Source organism: Helicoverpa armigera, chromosome 18 (assembly GCF_030705265.1).
Source record: "Helicoverpa armigera isolate CAAS_96S chromosome 18, ASM3070526v1, whole genome shotgun sequence".
NCBI classification, from domain to species: domain Eukaryota; kingdom Metazoa; phylum Arthropoda; class Insecta; order Lepidoptera; family Noctuidae; genus Helicoverpa; species Helicoverpa armigera.
In genome coordinates, this window is record NC_087137.1 from 6758604 (window position 1) to 6777669 (window position 19066).

Consider the following 19066-nt stretch of genomic DNA (forward strand, 5'->3'; position numbering starts at 1 on the left):
ACCCACTGACCAACATGTTATCTTATTTGTAATATTAGAAAGATTCTTACCGAAAAGGCCAGTTGTAAGTGGCAAGGCAGGGCTCCGGTCCCCGACATGTTTCGCAGCCTGGCTGACATTTCAGACACTCGTATGGCTCGCTCCAGTTTTCTAAATCGTTTTCTTCGTATTCTTGGTACGCAACTAATATAAAACAAGAATTAAGTTCGAGTTAATTCATTGAAATTAGATACAAAACAAATGCACAATGCACACTAAAATCAAAACAAAACAGTCAAATCAAATTCGAATTTCAAATCAAATAAACTGTCACTGTCATGCCCTTTCATATCTTTTTTATTTGTTTACAGAACAGGCTTAAGTCTTTTAACCATGCAGCCTAGTCTTTCGTAGTTACTATTTCATAACCCTAACATTAATGAAAACTCAAAAAAGAGTTAGATGAAAACAAAAAATGTATTACTAAGGACGTAAAAAAGGTTTATGAAATAATATTCATGTCTATCGCATTGTCAAAGCGACGTAGACTCAGCACAGCGTATTCAGTACAAACTACCTAGAAACACTGTACTCTAAAAGATATGTATGATTTATGTATCGTATTACCTTCAACAAGGGATCCATTATATCCTTCACGATGATGTGTCGAATAGTAGCCGGGACGACATCGGCAAATATATGACCCACGCGCCCAACCAGCGTGCCGAATACTCATTTCTCTGTTTGGCCTGTATTCACACTACACAAAGAATAGATACAATTGATAAATGTTCTACAGCTAGATAATCTATTTTAAAATTATTCAAGTAGGTACGAAGTTTACTTACGTAAGTGGTATCGTTCGGGCATTTGTGTGTCCCGTGAAAAGAATATATTTGGTTGTCGTTTTCATCTTCAGGGTCCGCCTCGCACTGGTTTATTTCCAAGCTAGATATGTCTATGTCGAGCGAGACGATGCCTTTCAATCTGTAAGAGGGAAATGTATTACGGCTATGTGGGTATTGTGTGCTGAGTATGTACAGGCAGAGGAGAACAGATTCTAGGAAGAGAAATATTATTACAGTGCCAAATAAGCTAGGCCAAACAAATACTTTAAGAAAAGACTAGTTAGTGGGGATATGGTATACCGAAATAATAGGCTGTTGAATGGGTAATGTTATATTATGTAGTATACATTTTTATGTATTAAGCTTTTGCTTGTGGAAACTGATCCCAACATGGTTGAAAAAAGGCAAGACAGATAATGCTGAAGTTGTTTGTGGAAAATGGAAATTGGGCCGAGTTTCGGATGGTTATTAAACAAAAAACAACTAGGAGATATATACGTAAGTACTAACCCACGAATTGTAGCTACAGGCACCGTGTACGATAACAGCCATCGTTTTGCTTCACAACTGTAATAAGGGTAGGTCCACCAGCCTTCCATAGTCGCGCCGGGTGGAGACGGCATGAACTTTGGAGATCGCAGCGTTTCACTTTCATGTGCTGACACGTACCTGGAATTGAAAAAGTTGTCGGTCTAGTTCCACCATAAAGACTTGAGTTTCACACAGACAGTGCCTACAGATTCATAATGGAAGCTTTATTTTTCACATTACGTACTTGCATACTTTTACTTTACATTACTACGCATAGGTAGGTACTTTCTTATATTATTTTAGCATTATCATCAATCCTAAACACCCCAAAAGGAGTGCTGCATTTCTTCGCTAATATATGATGGCCCTCACCTTTCCAGATAGTCATCCCGATGTATTTCCGCAAAGCTTTAACTAAAGCGATATTTTAATTCGTCGTTTGACGATTTCCTTACCATGGATATTCAGGATCAGGCGGTTTCTCAAGCTGTGGAGATACAACAGCCACCGGTTCAGCGGTGCCGTATCTCTCCCAGGCCACGGCGCTGTTCACTAGTCCATCTGACCTCAAGGCGAGTGCTCGAGCCCCCACTGCTCGCTCTGATGGACTTGCACCTAGCACAAGGCCTTGGGAAACCGCCATCAGAATTTCTGTAGAGATAGAAAATAACATGTTATCATTAGTTCACATATGTAGGTATGCCTCCAGGCGATCATCCATCGCAATCTGAACTTAATATAAAAAGGCCGTTCATACCTGAGTTAACAAAAAAAGGTGATTTAATTCGAACATGGAATACGATTTATCAGGTCAGCTTAAATTGATAAAGCGGAGCAGAGAATATCCGCAAACGGGATGCAATCCGCTTAGAACACTCCATCCAACATTTTAAATCTAGAACACTCCTTTTAAAAACTATGTAATAAACCTTTGCATATTAATAGCATCATTCCGTACTTTTCAAAATAAACTAAGAGCGTAGAGTAAGCTGTTATGAGGTTACCGAAAGAGATTTTGCATAGCTTTGAAGGCAAAACCTTTGTACAAGGAAGGGTCGGTCATAAAGGTTTATTAGTTTCTGTCCAGTTGTTTTAGAATGCACCTCAGTAAATTGTAATATTTTATTACAAAGCAGTGAACTAAGCTCTAAGCTTTGTAGGCAGGACTTTAAGTTCACTTCAGTGGTACATGTTCCTACATTATGAAATATTGCGGTTACACGGAGACCCGAAATATCCCAAACTAAAGCAAAATACCTTGCAAAGCAATTTTATTCCGAGAATATTATAATAAACATGTTCCGCTATTTTGGTATTCAGGATGAGATAGGTTAGGTTTGCTATTCTAAGAATTATCTATCTTTAGTCGAAATTCAAGCTGCACTAAGGCTTCTATTTGCTTGAAAACTTGTTGTTTATTTTTGGTCTGTTAGAAGTCTTATTTATTGAAGAGTTCCAATGAAATTTTGATTTTGCTTTCTCATACGAACAGCAATACCTTGTTAACCAGTTCCAATAGACCATGCAGCTATATAAACTTAAGTATGTCTCCCTTACCTGCGTTTTCCAGGCCCAGCTGTTGAAGTAGGTTCGCGGCCAGGTCTGCCCTGGCCCTCGCCGTGTCCCACCGTGCAGCGTGCAAGGGAGCTCGAAGTCGCCCATATCGATGTGTGACGCACAACGCCCCGGTGGCACCAGTCGCCACTGCGTGCACTAGACGAAGTGACGATTCTACTTCTTCCTGCAGAAAGATGCGTGGCCTAGTGGGTAAAGGACCAACTCTCAAGTATGAGGGCGCGGGTTCGATCCCAGGTCAGGCAAGTACCAATGCAACTTTTCTAAGTTTGTATGTACTTTCTAAGTATATCTTAGACACCATTGACTGTGTTTCGGATGGCACGTTAAACTGTAGGTCCCGGCTGTCATTAACATTCTTGGCAGTCGTTACGGGTAGTCAGAAGCCAGTAAGTCTGACACCAGTCTAACCAAGGGGTATCGGGTTGCCCGGGTAACTGGGTTGAGGAGGTCAGATAGGCAGTCGCTTCTTGTAAAGCACTGGTACTCAGCTGAATCCGGTTAGACTGGAAGCCGACCCCAACATGATTGGGAAAAGGCTCGGAGGAGGATGTAAAGATGCCAATGTTAAGCTATCGTAGATTATAGTTTAGAATACTATAGCTATAAGTCAATCGGTATCCTGTTTCTGAACCGATTCTACACCGATCCGCCTAAAAAGACTTAAGTAGCCGCAGAAAAATAGGTAGGGATCTCCCGGGAGACACGGGAAACTCGTGACGCATTTTTAAAACTCTTTTCTGCTAAAAAGAACATCAGCTAAAATACTAATGCAGCTTTTATTCAAATTCCATTTAAAACTTGTTCAACGTATCTGTCGGCGCGTCATCGCCGTCGTCACCACGATCACACATTATATCCACCAAAAAGTTCACACACCAACACACACAATTAAATAGGGGAACAAAAATTATAATAAAAAGGACTTACTCCGACTTAAGTTGTTTATTCACTGCTGAGCGAAACAAGAATGAATCCTAATGGCCACATTGCGGCCTTTTTATACCGATTTTTGACAATCAAAAAGAGCGGGAATGTTAAAAGTATTACAATACCTACAATCAACCAATCAGAAACGCTAGCGAATCAAAATAAGCTCTAATATTATGAATTTAATACAAAAACGGAAATACGAAAGAAACACAAGAATTAAAATAAAATCCTACTATTAAATTAAAATAATACAAACGGAAACATGGTTGAAATCAAATTGAAGACTTATTCAGGTATAAAATATAAACGGAAACACAATTTTAAATCTACAGACATACTAATATTAATTATTAATCACAGTCGGAAACACTTGTAATATCACGAACGGAAATACAGTTGTAGTCAAAAGAAAGATTTACAAAATAATTAAATTAAATCGTAAACGGAAGTTCAAAACAAAAACTTAATAAATTTAAATCAAACGGAAGTTCAAAATAAAATAAATACTAAATTTAACAAAGCTGTCAAAACAAATACCAATATAAAAACGGAAATGACAATAAAAATTACTTGCAACATTATAATTATCGGTAGTTGATACAAAATAATTACAATTTAAATAAAAATATTAGTTTCGCGCCCATATATCCTACGAGATGTGGACGACTCTAACTCGTTTACAAAATTGAATTCAACTTGTTGAATGTTTTCGTGGCAAGCGTTTGTTTTAATAACACGTAGAAGCTGTATTAATGTCGTCGCTTCAGCAAAAAGGGTCACAATTAGAACAGCGGGACTTCTAATTAAGGGTACAAAACCAACATAATTTATAACAGTTGTAATTTCAACAATAACACATGAGACATTTTCTGCCTTCCGTAACACGGGATTACGTTGAGGCGAAGTTAATCCCATTTTGGGATCAACCTTAACCTGATTGGATGTACGGAGCAACAAATAATGTAATTATTTTTCTATTACCGAGATGATAGTCTTTGTACCGTCTGTTCGAATAAAACTTCAATATGTATAAAGTATTTTCTGGATTAAATCTATTGACTCTGGCTATGAAAAATAAATTAACTTTGAAAGGAGAAAATCGGCCTAAGTTATCGTTATAAAACGGCATCTATAGCACTGACTGGACATTCTTAACTTTTGTCTCAACTGGCTTTCGCAAAGCCTTTGTAAGGGAAATTTCCACTTAGTGGCCAGAATCATATCAGCTTCCGGCAGATGCAACCGCATTCCTCCTCAATTATACCTATCTATAACCACCATACTTACGATCAAACCAGCTTGTCTTATAAAGGAACTCTTCAAAGAAATAAAATGCTAGAGCAATATTAAAGACAAACATATTATGAGCCTTCAACCAATTAAATAGAGTGGTACCAATCAAATAGAAAATACTACCGCATTCACTTCATATATGAGCGTGTCATCATTATAGATAGATTATAAGAAATTGCCGTATTGTATTTCCTGAAGGTAAGTTAGCAAATGCTCTCTAATTGGAACATCATAACTCCGTTCTATTAATGGCACGTGTCATGTCTAGTTAATTAGTCCCGACAGTAGCTAAATGTTTGCTCAATTTCATTGGGCCATATTGTCTCTAACGAGTTTTGAACGAGCAAGGAGTTTTGGCTTACTTAATTATTTCGAATTTGGAACTTTAGATTAAGAAACCTACGCAAGCTCTTTGCTACTGCGGGCAGCGTTTAGTTAGGCATATTCTCGTTCGTGTGAATGAATTACATGAATAGGTATCTATTGTAGCAGCATTGAAGTTGGGTTTGAACATCATGTCACACCGTAGGTACATATATTTGCTTGGTTTCCGTTCCTTTGGCTTCCAATGACGTGCACATCTCTGAATAGACCTTTAGAGAGAAGGTAAGGTACTTGTGGAATGAAAACAATAATATTGTTCCACGTGTGAGAGGTTTAGGCTTACATTGTTTTCGGTTCGTTTGAGTTAGTTTTATTTTGGGATGGTAAAACAAAGGTTTTCTTGATGCTTGAAACGATGGAATTTCTTTCAGGTGCCTCACTTCTACAAATAAGTACTTCTTTAAGAAAAGTGTTTGCTCTAAGTGAATCATGATAAGGAGTTTAATTTAAAAGTGAGGTTATAGTTCTCAATTTAATATAGGTACATTTCGAAGAAGCTGCAGTATTGCTATCGTGAGAGCATTGAGAAGCCGTATACTTTACGTAGATGGGAAGATTGCACGGCGCAGCGCTTCTACCGTTATTGTACAATATTTTTTGCTTATTTCGTTTAAAAGTACCTATCTAGTGACTTGATTTTTGTTTCTATTCAAATGCGTAGCTACTGTATAGCTTGATAGGTTTTAATTATAAATGGTGCGCAAAATGACAATACCTACGTAATAACGTGTTTGAAAATTGTATTAGATTGCCTACTAAATAAAAAAGGCTTTTCTTTTTGGAAATATCGAGCTATGATTTCTAGGCAATAGGACACAATGCCTCCAAAAGTAGCTACGTCTGTGCGGCCTTTAATGGCACGAAACCTACAAATAAAACTAGATCCACACCATTAATATCTAGTTTCACAAACCTCGGGGTACAAGTTAATTGGCTGCTAATAACGATATCGAATCCACAGGCCGAATAATGGCTGTTATTGGATAAAAACGTGAACATACATTCGTATTGTTTCTACCGTAAGATAATATGGCAACATTGAATCAGCTGGGTAAGTATCTAATTAACGTTAGAGGTTGTTATCGCGGTTCACCATTTTTGGCTATCATATTGACAGTTAAAATAATAACTGGGGCATCTGGATCAGAGCGGCCTAAATACACAACACCACAATTTGTGTTAAATTAGACGACCACGTTAAATTCTATCATTCCCATCCACAACTAAAATCATTATCATCATCTATCTGCCTTTTTCCCAACTATGTTGGGGTCATCTTTCAGTCTAAACGGATGCATCTGAAAACCAGTGTTTCGCAAGGAGCGAGTACCTATCTACATATCTGACCTCCTCCACCCAGTTACCCGGGCACCCCAATACCCCTAAGTAAGGCTTACTGGCTAACTACCCCTAACGACTGCCGAAGATGTTTAATGACAGCCGTTCAATAACAATTTCATTTATTACGAGTAGGTACATTTACTGAAAACATAAATAATTGGGGTTTGTGAGTTTGGATCACTTCTGAACTGAACTGGTAGAACAACTATCAAGAATGTCTAGTACCGATGATGAGAGTTCTTGTAATTACCCAGCTGTTCGTCTCTAGTATTGGAAAAGGGCTCTGGTAGATGAGAGCTGTCCGAGTGTTGACGTTTGCTCGTAAATTGTGGGCGGTTATGTATTTGAAGATGTTTTCATTGGATACTGTTGGATGTTGATCCTAATCACGTATATTTTACCACATGGGACATAAAGTTAGTACCTATATGAATTGAACCATAAGTAAGAGAAATAATTGGTCCAAAGGTTATCGATTGTTCCAAAAAACTGTAAATTACTCGAGAAATTCTTAGCCTATTTTAGCTCGTTGACCTGTCTTAAAAACAGACGAGACAATATTTTTCGGCAAAACTAATAAGAAAGAACTATTTAGGCATAAAAACTTTTTGTAACTTCTCAAAATATCGATAAGAGAAAAAAGTTGACACAAAAATAACCCCAGCGTTAGGTACAGGTTTCAGGGCGGTTTATAAAAATACCCCCTTTATACCTATTTTGACCTACGCACCCTCGAGGCATGATAATTATTGACGTAAACTCGATGAACCATTGAAGGTACACGCATCAGGGGGAAGGACGATTTGCGTCACTACTCGTATGTAAATAATATCTGTAATGCATTTGTGTGAATATTGCATTATAACTATTGCATAGGTACCTAAGTAGGTTTGTATGAATATTGCATTTGTAGGTATAGAATGTAGGTAAATCTGTGTGGGGTTAATAATTGTCTGCGATATTTGTGTATTTAATTTAGGGCATAGTTTTAGGTACTTATGGATTAGCATGATAGTGCAGTTTTGCTGCACTTTTAACCTCAGCACCTAGGTACTTTTTAGTTCACCCGAATTATAGCTGTCATTTTTTTTCGTTGGTATTTTTTCAAAACAAGTAAGTATTATTAAAGCCATCAAACTTCGTTAAACTGCATTTTAACATCAACACGAAAAATGAAAAAGCAAAACTCGCAACGCAATTTTAATCAAAGCAATTCAATGTCTATTTGCAATAGAGAAATGGCTACATATCTCTGTACCTCTATATCCGTATATTCTAACCCTTTCTGTCAATATGATAGCTTTGTAATTAAAATCGGGATAGCTTCGCTACAGCCGGGGAAGCACGTATGGGCGTAACGCAATTTTTAGCTCCGACGCTCATTCGCCGGCTTAGATAGACGATACACGCGTGAAAATTGACCTTTTCATTATTTGATATCTATTATTTTGTTAACCTTAAGCTACTGAATTAGCTTGAATGTCGGTAAATAAAGAGATCTTGAGAGACGTGGTACCAATTTTTGGAATTTTCTGTAAGGAGAGAAGTAAGCTACTTAAAAGATATTGTTTTCAGTTTCGTGTCTTTAGCCTTTGTTCATAAAGGTCTAAATAACAAGGGTACATAAATAAAAATAAAAATACATGAATAAAAATCTAACGCTGGTTCAACAGTAAAAACTGGGGTTGTTACCATAGACATAATATTAGTAAACAGGACTGCGCATATAAACCCAAAAAACGAGCCGAGTGAAACAGTTAGTACCGAGGCTGTTTGTCCCTTTCTAATAGGGTGACTATGAGATTAAGCTATGTGAGACAAATCCGAATTTGCTAAGATTATTTAACACAGATTGGTATTGAAGTTTTAACTTACGCAGTTTGTGACCTTAAGATACTAATAAAGGCTTTTAAAAATTAGCGGGAATTAGCCCTATAAAAGCAGGGAGATTCGAAGTGAAGACTGATTTGTCTGTATTTTTGCTTCACATATAGACTGTTAAGCCATTTATGTCACCTTCCTTCATTTTTTGGGAAGCTATAACAATAGTACAACAGTTTTAAAATCCATCACCCATATTTTGACTCATTACAAGAATTCATGGGCACCCTAGTTGTTTGATTTACGAAAATGTTAATACAGCTAACCTGTGGAACGATATACTGCAACCCCCATAGGATTCACTTTTACAAGTATAAACGCAACACTTTTTCACTATTTTAATAGTTTAAATTGATTTAAGACAAAAAATATAAACAAAATTTTAAATGCTGATTACGCGCCAAGAATGTTCAGGGTTACCGCTAGAAAATAAAAAAAAGCAAAATAAAAATTTATGTTGTTTATGTTTTAATAATAAATACAAATAAATTAATGCGATTGTTATTAATTTGTTGACTTACAATTGTTAAAATAAGATAAAAATATAAGTGATTCAATTGTTTTTTGGGAAGACAAAACTTTTGATCACAACATTTTTTTATGCTGGCAAGGTGTTAGAAAGAGACAAACAGCCTCCGTTCGAACTATCCCTCTCGGCTCGGATTTGCCTCTGTGTATTATGCAACCAATTTAGGACCTTATTGCGTTAGAATAGAGTTCATTTTCGTAAATATATATTTTGAGCGTGCGCAATCTTGTTTAGTAATATTATATCTATGGTTGTTACCTAAACCACAAATTATATAATAGTTACTACGTAACCTAAACTGCAATTTCAGGAACCAATGTTTACAACAAATACTCGTTTCAATACCGCTTTATTTAAATAAACATGTACCTACCTACTTATCCGTCTAACAAAATTGCTTTTGTCATAAAAATGGCCAACACTCGTAAAACAATGTAAAACTTTTGATAAACAGGGCACAGCCGTAATGCAGTTCTGAAACTCGTTTTGGTTAAGCCCGGGTAAGTTACGACTTTATAGCCCATATGTTACAGTGTATCCAGGCTGTACCATATGGTCCTACGTTTGAAATAGTTGCCGACACAACACCGTGTAAGCGTTATTGTGGAAACTTGCTGCGCCTATGTAAGTTATGGGAATATAGTTGCTAAATAATATGAGATAGTTATCTTATAAAATAGGTGGAGAAGCCTGTGGCTGAGTTACAGGTGTACGTAGTATATCATATAGTGATGTAATGCCTTACGAGATTGGTCCAGGGATCTTGATATGACAAGTTCCTCTGTGTTACGGAAGGCAAAGGCACCTTAATTGGTGGGTCCCGCTGTCATTTGACTATCTCTGGAAACCAGAAAGTCTGACAAGTAGATGAACTGAGAGCTATCTGCTTGCCTGGGTACCTAACAGGGTTGAGGAGGTAAGACACGCAGTCGCACCGTGTAAAACACTGGTACTGAACTGCATCCTGTTAAGACTAAAAGCCACTAAAATAGGTAAGTAGGTACCCGGTTCATGTAAACAAGAAACGCATCGTTCTGAGTTCTGTAACTATTGCCCTTCTTTCCATGAGGCTTACTCATACAAATCATTTCTTTCTTTAGGAACCAGTATCGCAACTTACCCGGTAGCCGGTATTATTGGCAGCCTCTGCTGGTGGCAGGGACAGCAGCGCGAAGGGCAGCAGCAGCGCACTGGACATGCGCCGCGGCCCCCCCATCACTGCCCACCATTCGCGCGCGCACGCGCACTCCTGTGAAACAAATGAACAAAATTACTGGCATGGAAAGGATAACTTCTGGAATCTCCTTCAAGTCAGTGTCCTGCCGTACACCGCCGCTCTTACAGAAATTTTTGTTTCGTGGTGGGAATTCATCAAATGATTACTCCCGCGCTGTGGGTGCAGCGTGAGGGTGTGTCATACTCTTACTAAAACCAGTCATGTTCCTTCAAGAGCCCTCATATAGTAGGGCCGCGGTAACTCTTTCGAGCAACCCCGCAGCCCCGTGAAGCTTCAGTTCTAAGGGGTCCCCAAAAGTAGCCATGAATTTTGGCTGCTATGGTCATTCGTTGTCTATTTATGTTCTCTGTAAACCACAAAACTATTTTTTTTTCTTTTCAATTTCTTGCATCTAAGTTTTAATTCACGAAATGACTATTGACTATTCACAACTTAACAAGACGCGCATTATTGTATTTCTGTAAAATTCAATGCTCACAATCAATCTTGTATTTTCTGCAAACTAATTTCTGCAGAACCTGTTTACAAACTGAAACCTAATTTTCTTATTGCGACGCTATTCACGAGAACTTCAGAGGTAGCTTGGAGCTTGATTCTTAATAACATTCATTCTATTAGCCGGTCCTACTTTTCATCACGGCAAGGCTTTTTTGGTAAATGTCGACTGACTACAAAAGCTAATGTATAAATGTGGGTATATTGTGTATACCTATATTTACACTGTGGCAGTATGGAGCAGTACATTGCTGTGAAATGCTTATATGGCTTATATTAGACAGTTACAATTATCAGGTGTTGTCTTTGTATGAAGTGAAGGTTCACAGGATGACTGGTCAGAGGTTCTGGCCGGTTTACATATGGCAAGAGAATTAAAATATAAGAAATACGTAGATAAGCATAAAACAGCGTTCCATTTATAAACATCGTTTCAATTTGTATCAATAAACTGTATTCAATTTGTGTAACGCTTGTAGGTCGTTAAAATGTATGAACATAAACTGTCGCGTTTAGCACTCAACGGCACCTTAGAATGTAAGTAAATAAGAGAATTTAATTTACGTACACATTTGCTAATCAACTTAGTTTAGCGGAGCAAATATTAAGCGTATCAAATAAATAGCCTCCCTTTTCAGCTTTCCCGTATAATGGTACGATTATCACCAGTTTTCGTTGTAGGGGGAGATATTTCATCAAGGTCTATTCATCACTCCGCCAGTTGGGCTTGATGTCGTTGTATAAATCTTGTGTGGGACGCATTCAGGTAGCGAAACAGGCACGAATATTTGAATTGATTAAAATATACTGCGGCTCTTTTCAGCCTTTGTTTGAAAAAGGTTGCTTGTCCCATTTCTTTGGAAATGTGTAAATTGAGTAAGGAGGTCGCTTGGGAAGTTTATATCTTTTATGCGAGTTTACCAACACTATCGTTCTTCTATGCGAGTAAAATCGCAGAACAGTAACTCCTTCCCAATTACTGTAGGGATGGTCCTGGGGGACGCTCTTTGGGATCAAAGATTTACACACGATTTACATTTACTCTTATGTAATGGAAACCTTAAACTTTTCTGATTCCGATCTAAGATAATGTTTACTAGAAAATACTACAGAAGTTTACTATCTACATATTTCGAGGTCAGGCCTATGTTTGAAGTATAAATATAAGATCTGTGTGAAATAGGCTTCCACAGTAATATTTGTCGTATCTGATTACATTGCTATGTGATAATTCAATCGAATAATAACAAAATAATATTCAAAATCAGTAGCTCGTTAAGATCTCCATTATAATAATCTAATAAAATATTTTGTTATTATTTCTTCAAAGAAAAGGTGTCAATCACCCGTAAATATCTTATTACTTTAACAGTTATATTATGTGGGCGTTGTTTTCCGAAGAGGACTCAATTTTATTAGGTCCATTTCAGTTTTTTATGGTTCCGCACTCAAAGGGAAAAACGGGACCATACTTATTACTAAGCCTTCGCTGTCCGTCCGTCCACTTGTCACCAGGCTGTATCTCTTGAACCGTTATACCTACCTACACAGTTGAAATTCGCAGATTATGTATTATTTTTGCCCCTACCACATAAAATACTGAAAACTAAAACAAAAGAGCACGCGAAAACTACAATCTTTTGGGTTTGGGTTCTTTGGGTTCGAAAAACGAATAGAAGTGCGGCGAAGAACGATCAAGTAAGTATTTTTATTAGAATGACTAAATTTAATTAGAATGTTTTTTTTTTCAACTGGCAGCTAACAGTCGGCCAACTGTTAAGTCTGCAGTGTGCACGTAAACTTATAGTACGGGGCCCTTTGTGCGTTAGTCCGACTCGCACTTGGCCGGTTTTATGAGTTCCATTTCGGTTTTTGTGACAGGCGCCGAAGATTGGGGGGACTTGTTTACTAGGGAACAGTAGTGTGAGTTAGACAACAGTACCGTATTACGTAACCTTTTCCGTTTGTTTATAGTGGTTTTCGTGTGAAGGCTGTCTGTGGAAGAGGAGCTGCAATGTCAATGATACTGTGTTTTGATTAAGATAGTGGATTAGTGATCATTATAGTGTCCCTGATCTCTCTCCGATCGTGTCGGTGTCCCATCGGTCTATGAAGGTAAGCTAATAGAGAGTGCTATATGTCCAGCTTGAAAGCCTGATCGTTGGAGCATTCTGCGATGAAAGATTTGTTGATAAATTTCAGAACTCTTTTAAAACCTAAAAATATTAGCAACAAATTGATAGAAATTGGTTGCAATCTCTGCTATCTTGTAGAGATAGCTTGGTCTTTAAAACTTGGTCCGTAAACGGAGTGAAATTTTACGAGCTTATACATAATCCCGAGCTCCATAACCAATGTCCTGTAACCACCAATTAAAACTTGATCTCACATCACTTACACTATCATAACCTTCATATTAATCCCGCCAGGATCAAAGCATTTAAACATTATGTTACATACACATACAAGTTTGTTTTCCAACTTCGAGTTTCAGTCATTAGGCTGGGGTATATCAAATTGCCCAAATCAACAAATCTTGGGCCAAAATCCTTAATGGGATTGGATTTATCGCTATCCTAAAATATCGGGTTATATTGCGCAACGACCTTAAAGGGCTCAGTTTGTATCATAATATCATATTATATTGTAAAGAATTTTACTTATTTTCATAGGTCAAATATGCTTTGCAGACTGCCCACGGATGGTACGTTGTAATTATAGAATTGTTCAGAAACCATGTCATTGATTTTCTTGGGTACTGGTTTTCATATATTTGGGTTACTTCACTATTCAGAACATTCTGACTACTTGAACGAAATCTTTCACAATAATGTTTACTTGTCTGTCAACCTGTAAAGAAATGTAATCGGCATGATATGTAACCAAATATCTACCCCTCAAATTATAGTCAAAACTCAATCGACTACACACCAAACGCTTGCGAAAATCACGTCCAACAACTAGCACCATAAAACGAGCTATTAGATAACATTGTACGAGGTGCTGTGGTAAATTAAAAAGGGGAAATGGCTCCAGGTGATAGCCGGGTGGTTGGGTTAGGTTCCACTGCCCCGGGCGCTCCGGTGCAAAGCCGGGCACTTCACGACCGTCTGAGGGGATCAATTTTGAGCCGCTTAGACCTCGTTATTTCTATCGCCCTGGTATGCGCTGTTGAGTTTTTGTAGTACTTTAAAGTTTTTTGCTGTAGATGGAAAGACATATGATAAATATACCGGCCTCATTGTAGATGGATAGATTTAGCGTGTGATAGATATAGCAGCCTTATTTTCCCAAAAGGTTAAGCAGAGGAATATGTAAGCGAGCCTTTTCCCATCAACCGTATTTCGGCATAATAACAGTCCAAAATTCGGATTTGTTACCCAGTGGTTGTATTAAATATGGTAATCCTAATGAGACATCCTGACCATGCAGGTATAGAATACTTTAGCGAAGTCGTTTCAATTTTACAATATTCTCAAGAGGTACTTGATAAGTTCTGTTTCCAAGAACTATATAGCCAACAGTAGTCTTTGTGATTCAGGTAGATCCAGTATACATATGGTCTATCTTAAATACATAACAGAAATTCAACACTGTGAATAAAATATTGATTTAGATCTTCTATGTTTGTTCGCTTTGAATATGTATTCCAATATCTACGTAAAGGAAATATACACATATTTGCATATCGTACATTTCTCCAATTAGCGTTCCATAAACAAAATTAAAGTGCGCTTTCAAACGCAAATAAATAACTACAACTGGCAACACTATTTGCCAGTTTCCTGGCAATATCATTATCACCGAACCGCACCGTATTTGCAGTAACATTATTCAAAACATGAATCTCGTATGAAGCGGAATCTCTTGATACCCAGCCAAGTCACACGACAGAAATAATGATTGCTCTACTGGATTGGAACGTTTGCAATTCAGAAATGCATTTTGAGAGCTAATTATTTTATTACCGCACTAAAAATGTACCGAACGTGGTTTCCGAACTACGATTGCGCGAAAAAAGCGTAGTCTTCGTAGCGACTACGAAGCGCTACGATTGCTACGTGGTTGCTACGGCTGCTTTTTTCTTTCATTGGCTTTTATTACAATTTTACAGGGTACTTTCTACTTTTTGTTCTTATTGCCTATAGCTGGTAGGTACCCATACAAAGTTGTTGGTTTCAGTATGCCCATGTAGATATTACTTTTATGCAGTTTTATGATAAGTCTCATTATAAATAAAAATTTACAGACTAATTCTAAACATTTTATGAGTACATTCTATGTAAAAGCAAACGCGGCTTGAAGCTGGTATTATCCAACGGTTCTTAATAGAATATTATTTATGCATATAACGGAGGGTCCACAACAAAATAACCCTTTTTGGACAGTCGTGTCAAGCCGAATATGCCTCCATTCCGACATTAACTTCGGAAGTGCGCTGAATATATTCTGAATTATTATTATCATTGAAAGGTAGGAGCATGAATTATTCATCAACATTTTCATGTTATTGAATTTCTCTTGTACAAGGCGTCATGTGCCCCGTTACAAAGGTAATGGAATTTTCACTCGGTAATGACTTTATTTATTTAATTTTATTTTGGTGATTCACGCAGCCAACTGGCTAACAATAAACGTTTATATCCATGTTCAGTTCAAGCCCTTTTTTATTTAGAAGTATTTAATTTATAGAATACCACACAGCATGATCTCTCTACGGTTAGAAAAAAGCACAGAAAATAGAAATCCATCAGTCACCAAAAAACAACTCGGAAGTCGGGCAAAAATAATCAGAAATAGAAATACCGCCCTATCGTTTTTCTTCTGTACATACATACATATAGGTACATTATCATAGACCATGAATCAATATAACCATTAGCCATGATCCATTATTTATAAGCAAGGCGAAAATACAGGAAAAATGAATCCGCATGGACCGAGGTGAGACCAAACCAAATAAAACAGGAAAGCATTAGATAATACTAGTTTCCACTGGTTTTACCCGCTTAATGAGGATTCACTAGCCGTGGTCGGAAAAAAATTAAAAGTGTCTATTATTATGCTTATGCACATATAAGGATATTTTTTTAAACAGTGCGCAAAAAAATACGTGGTTCAGAATCAGTAAGAGAACATGTGTGCCTTATTAGTTATTTCTTTTTATTGCGTACTTACTGCTTAAAATAAAAAAACACCGGCCATGTAGCGCGCACGAAGGGTTCCGTACCATCTAAATATATAAAACTCAAAGGTGACTGACTGACATAGTGATCTATCAACGCACAGCTGAAACCACTGGACGGATCGGGCTGAAATTTGGCATGCAGGTAGATGTTATGACGTAGGCATCCGCTAAGAAAGGATTTTGATCAATTCTACCCCCAAGGGGATAAAATAGGGGATGAAAGTTTGTATGAAACTTTGTCAATTTTAAACCGATCGGACTGAGACTTTGCATGCATAAAGCTACTATGGCGTAGGCAACCCTTAAGAAAGGATTTTGATAATTTCTATCCCTAAGGGGATAAAATAGGGGATGAAAGTTTGTATACATCTTCTTAGATTTGTACACGCTAATCTTCCGAACTACTGAACGGATTTCAATGATTTTTTCTTTGTTGTATCAGTATTAAGCCTGGTCAACATATAGGCTATAATTTATCTTCGAAACTTGAAGACCTGATGCAGAACTCCTACAGACCAACAAAACTATTAGAGATACAACAATGGTGCCATGGCAAAAATTGTTTCATGTGATGAGCATTTTCAGATGAGATAATAAATTTTAAGATCTGGAACACCTGATGTGGAACTCCAGGGGCCCAGCTAGACTATAGCATATAGAGGTATGACGTTTTAGCAAAAGTTGTTCAATCTGATAAGCACTCTCTGTTGACTTACACAAATTGAAGATCACCTACACCTGATGTGGAACTCCAGGAGCCCAGCTAGACTATAGCATATGAAGATATGACGTTTTAGCAAAAGTGGTTCAATCTGATGTACTCTCTATTGACGTATAAACATCGAAAATCTGGAACACCTGATGTGGAACTTCAGGAGCAATACTACACTTGAAATGAATAGAAATGAACATTATGAAATAGGTATGGTGAATCAAAAAAGTAATTAGTCCGTCTTTTAGACACGTATTTTTTTTTCTCTCTCACAAACAAATAATAACGAAGATACAACAACGCTTGAATTCACTGCTTAGTAAAAATTTTACATACCTAGACGTGGCGTCACGAGCCCCCACTCCGACTTTGTTGCGTTATATCTCATTATTATATTGTATGTCTCTTCCAGACCTCGGGACTATAGAATGCCAAGAATGTTCAATGACAGCCGGAACCTACAGTTTAACATCCCTCCAAATGACGGTCATTGGTATCCAAAATATACGTAGAAAGTACATATGAACTTAGAAAAGTTGCATTGGCAGGCACTTGCCAGACCTGGAATCAAAGACGTACGCTCATACTTGAGAGATTGGTTCTCTACCCACTAAACCACCATGACTTCCACTAAGTCACCACGACTTTGTCATCTATTTAATGTTTTTTTACGTAATAATACTTGTGTAATATTTTTGCCACACACAAATGCGGACTAATTAGAATCACTACTTTTATCCCTATGGTCACGTCTATTGCGGTTCAGTTCTCAGCATTTTGTTTAGTCTGCTGTGCTTTTGCTGTTAAAGTACAAAAATGAAGTATATAGAACGTTTCTCTTCGGTCCCTTAAAATTCAATATCAGACTATTTAGATCTTTGATTTTGCTGACCCCGTAGTCGCTGGCATAAGGGACAGGATCCGCGTACGAAGTCGCGGGCAGAAGCTAGTTATTTATAAAACGGACAAAAAATCACGCTTGTTGTATGGGAGCCCCCCAAATTATTTATATCATTTTAGTTTTCAGTATTTGTTGTTATAGCGGCAACAGAAATACATCGTCTGTAAAAATTTAAACTCTCTAACTATCACGGTTCATGAGATACAGCCTGGTGACAGACGGACGGACGGACGGACGGACAGAGGAGCGAAAACAATAGGGTCCCGTTTTACCCTTTGGGTACGGATCCCTAAACATATCCTTTATAAGCGAAATTAATTCTCATCTATATTATAATTCTAATATATGTATATGACAGAAGAGTGGAAGAAGGAAACATGCTGTGCCGACCCCAAATAAAATTGGGATATGATGATTTATTTATAGGTAAGTAAGCTAGAGAGATTAACGCTCAATCCTTCTCTGTATGAGAGGAGGCCTGTGCCCAGCAGTGGGACGATAAAAGGCTGATGATGAAGATGATTTTAAAGCTGTATTACTGCTAAGTTCTGTTTTCATCAAGTACAGACATACACATAAGTACACATTGATGTATTTATAAGCTAATCGTTCTCTGTATGAGAGGAGGCCGGTGCTCAGCAGTGGCTGATGATGATGGTGTATAAAGCTATATTACTGCTAACTTTTCTATTTTCACCAAGTACAGACATACACATACATACACATTTTCGCCTTTTACTGGGATAATGAGCTAGCTGAAGTATCGATCGCTAGTAATGAGTGTAGAACAAACATGGGCTGGTTATTGTTTGTGCGTTGTATGTAGATGCGAAATTCTGTGTATTTCGAAATTGCGTTTTGTTAGCTCCAAACTAGGTTCGTGTTTTTGAACACTTACCTACAGAGTTACAAAATTACATAAATAGACCTTCAGATTATTTGACGATCTTTGATCTTTTTAGTCTATGTACCTACCTATGGTGAATGGTAAAATGTGGCTAAACTTTATTATATTTATTTGAAGAAAAAAAAAAATGCAAAATTCTATTTTATTCGATTTTTAATAATAGGTATAGATTGATCATGTCTGGTCTCTAACTGCCAAGGATCTATTTCCTAACACTACTTTAAATGTAGAAACACGAGACTTATTTCTAAGGTTTCTTTTACCGTACATATGTAAATAAAATACAAGCTGAGATATCGTAAAACAATTTGGGTATAATGGATATTTCGGGA

General features: G+C 37.3%; 1 protein-coding gene across 1 annotated transcript in view; it reads right to left on the reverse strand.

Moving 5' to 3' along the window:
- LOC110376110 (probable G-protein coupled receptor CG31760) overlaps positions 1–19066 on the reverse strand; it is a 64424-nt gene that overhangs the window by 7957 nt on the left and 37401 nt on the right. Inside the window, exons 3-9 of the mRNA XM_064039100.1 lie at positions 10415–10543; positions 2916–3099; positions 1814–2009; positions 1338–1496; positions 828–966; positions 607–739; positions 51–183 (exon numbers count right to left, since the gene is read on the reverse strand). Coding sequence (XP_063895170.1) covers positions 51–183; positions 607–739; positions 828–966; positions 1338–1496; positions 1814–2009; positions 2916–3099; positions 10415–10510 — 1040 coding nt within the window. The 5' untranslated portion in view covers positions 10511–10543. The remainder of the gene's footprint in view (positions 1–50; positions 184–606; positions 740–827; positions 967–1337; positions 1497–1813; positions 2010–2915; positions 3100–10414; positions 10544–19066) is intronic.